Source organism: Aplysia californica, unplaced genomic scaffold (assembly GCF_000002075.1).
Source record: "Aplysia californica isolate F4 #8 unplaced genomic scaffold, AplCal3.0 scaffold00022, whole genome shotgun sequence".
Taxonomy (NCBI): domain Eukaryota; kingdom Metazoa; phylum Mollusca; class Gastropoda; order Aplysiida; family Aplysiidae; genus Aplysia; species Aplysia californica.
This window is the reverse complement of record NW_004797292.1, coordinates 2,112,702-2,115,916: the sequence shown is the minus strand read 5'-3', so window position 1 is coordinate 2,115,916 and position 3,215 is coordinate 2,112,702. Positions and strand designations below refer to the sequence as shown.

General features: G+C 39.6%; 1 protein-coding gene across 1 annotated transcript in view; it reads right to left on the bottom strand.

Moving 5' to 3' along the window:
* LOC101864356 (failed axon connections homolog) overlaps window positions 1–1,792 on the bottom strand; it is a gene marked incomplete at its 5' end in the record, with an annotated part of 7,117 nt that extends 5,325 nt beyond the window's left edge. Inside the window, 1 exon segment of the mRNA XM_005090835.3 lies at window positions 1,596–1,792. Coding sequence (XP_005090892.3) covers window positions 1,596–1,792 — 197 coding nt within the window.
* Between the last annotated feature and the right edge of the window lie 1,423 nt (window positions 1,793–3,215).

The window sequence follows — 3,215 nt, the reverse complement described above, 5'->3', positions numbered from 1 at the left end:
CTCTCTCTCTCGCTCTCGCTCTCGCTCTCTCGCTCGCTCTCTCGCTCTCGCTCTCGCTCTCGTTCTCTCTCGCTCTCGCTCTCGCTCTCGTTCTCTCTCTCCCTATAATTCCCATAAGAATGTGTTATTTTAGCGTAACATGAATCATATTTTGATGGATGTTGAGCGATCAAATCAGTTCAGTGGAACGCATTGTTGTTTTGACGAATAGCCTGCAGTGTGTTAAAAATGGAGGGGATAATGTTTTCACTAATGTGGGCACATGTCTAAATAAGATGGGAAAATACGGATTGTTCAGAAGGACCCAGCAGGTGATCGGTATTTACCTGGATTTTCGGGATTTATGGCTTTGTTAGTTTGTCGTCGTCGTCATTGTTGTTGTTGATATTGTTGTGGTTGTTGTTGTTTTTGTTGCTGAAATTGTAATTGTTGTTGTTGGTGGTGGTTGTATTGTTGTTAATGTTGTTGTTGCTGTTGTTGTTTTGATTGCCAGTATACGAGTATTATTCTCCCGTCCGTAACCACAACATGTTATATCTACTAGTATGTTGGTTGCCGAGGCACTTAAATTGCAGAATAATGTGTCACAACAACCATTTCTTTAATCTTTTTAGCGTAATGAAATATACATTTTTTATGTTTTTTGATTGTTTGTTTTTGTTTTTTAGTTTTAGTAGAGGTTTTACGGCGCTCGCAACTGCATACGGTCATATGAGCACCACAAGATTAGAGGTGTTACAAGAGAGTAACAAACATAAAAAGAAGAAGGGGGGATAAGGACGATAGATGTTTGATCAGAAAGAAGGAACAAACCACACCAGAGCACCCACCTACCAGACACTTATTTTTGTTTGTTTTAGAATTATCATCTGTCGTTGTGATAGCCGACTTTTGTGAGATGATTTCTGTGAGTAAAAACTAAACGAAAGGGTACGAACCTAGACGGTCATATAATCGATTTATGATCGCCTAGGTACGAACACTCTGTTGAGTATGCCAGGTAGGCTACCTATAAATGAGCATGCAGAAGAAAGGTCTGCCCACGCACAAGGGAACTGACAATAAACCAAGACATGAAATATCGAACAGTTTCACATCGTTTCGTGCCTAACACAGAAAGAAACACCTTGCTGGTTTTGGTATTACTGCTTCAAACCCCCCACACACACACTTGCCATTCAAACAACCACAACCAACATTTTATTGAGTCTTTGAAGAACATTCTGGCCATTCGCCAACATCTGCAGACTGTAAGTTTATTTGAGACTACGTTTTTGAGCGTGATTGTGTGTATGTGTGCCTGTGCACGCGTTTGTGTGCAGGCATGCGTGCACACGTGCATGCTTGCCTCATCATAAATCGGAGTTAAGTAGCCTTCTCCATCTCTGCCCTGCCCCCCCCCCACCCCCCACAGTTGTATACAATAAAGTTTGCCAATTCAAGTAAGCCCCATTAACAAGACACCTCCCCCCTCCTCTCATCCCACTCCCAACCGTCATGTAAGACACCAGTAAAACGTCCATCATCTTCTCTTTCGATCACGGAAAGCATCTCAGACAGCCACACACAATTCACTAAGCAAACATCCAACTGACCAGTACAAGTGATCTTCACACAGGCTCTGTATGGCCCTCGCAGTGGCCCTCTGAACCGGGTCAAGGTTTTTGTTGAGGTCAATGCCCAGTTTCTGGTTGAGGTAAGTGATACAAATGTGTGAGTCTGCCACCTCCTCGCCGTTGTACTCCATCCATGGCATCTTGCCCTTCTTTGACATATTTTCATTTGTTTCTGTCTGTAGATTCAACAAAACATCTGTAAGTGTTACTGGCTGTAACTTCAAACAAAACAATAGGTTTTCAGTATATACGTGTATGCTAAAATTGACTAGAGTAAGTATTAGTAATGGGTTTTATTTGCAACACAATATAATCATATAAAAGGGCTGTAGATTATAGAGGTTACAAGAGCGTAATAAATGCAATAAAGAAGGAGGAGAGGTAAGGACGATAGATGTTTGATTAGAAAGAAGGAGCAAACCACACCAGAGCACTTGCCAACCACCTGTGACTCGAGTAAACTATGAAGATATCAACATACAATGTATCTGGTTACTTTATACTTTCAACTCTTTGCTTAATCATAAAAGTCTCAAGCATGAGATAAAGACAAAAATAATGTAGTGAATAAACACTCACAAAAATGGTATGGCAGCATATTAATAATCTAAAGGAATTTGGAAAATGAATAGTTTTCAGCCCATATAAATGTACAAAGGTTGTCCCACAATTAACAGAAAAATGGACACATTTAATAAAACTATCCAATACTTTTCACTTTAGTAAAACGTATCAAGTACTCGGGGAAATCATTAGGATGCACTATTAAAATGCGCACAGGGAACGCAAACATTTAACTTTACAACAACAAAAATGGCAACTCTACTAAAACTTGACTAGATTCTATACAAAATTGGTCAAAGGAAGCGACTAGAGCTGTATTTCTTTTTTTTTTTTTGAAGCAAAAAGGATGAACCCCACGACTTAAATTCGTACCGAACTTGGAAGAGTTTATGGTGACAATGTATTTGTAAGCAAGTCAGAGGTCTACCATAGGTGTAACTTATTTAAAGAGAGATAGACACGTCAAGATGAACACGATGAGCAAATTGGGGGGCCGTTATCTTGGTTTACAGTGGCATAACATTTATAAACATAGGCCTGCATAAATACTGTGGATAAATACATAGAATAGATGCATTTATATATTTGTCATGAGGCGGTGGAATCAGGCGCTCATCAATTTTTGGGCATATGGAGTTATTGGTATCATCTTAAAGCCTGTTCATTTGCCTTGCTTTGAAAGAAAAAAATATCGTTTTATCTTGAATAGAAGTCGAGATATTTGCGATCGAAGGAGGATGGATCACTCGGTTCAGTGGTACAATTAGCGAGAAAATGGCTGCCAAAGTTTGGTGACTTCCATAGCTTGAGAGTCCTTGACAACTGGAAGTTTACAGTTTTGTCACTTTAATCAACTTTTTTTGGGAGAAAAAAATCCACCCAGAAATGTGTTTTTAAATGGACGTAAAAGATGTTGAGCCAAAAAGAATTTGCTAAAAATTGCCAAACCAGCAGGAAAATGTCGGTTTCTTGGATTTCAGTATTTTGACGAGCGCCTGATTTCACCACCATGCCTCACACACACACACACACACA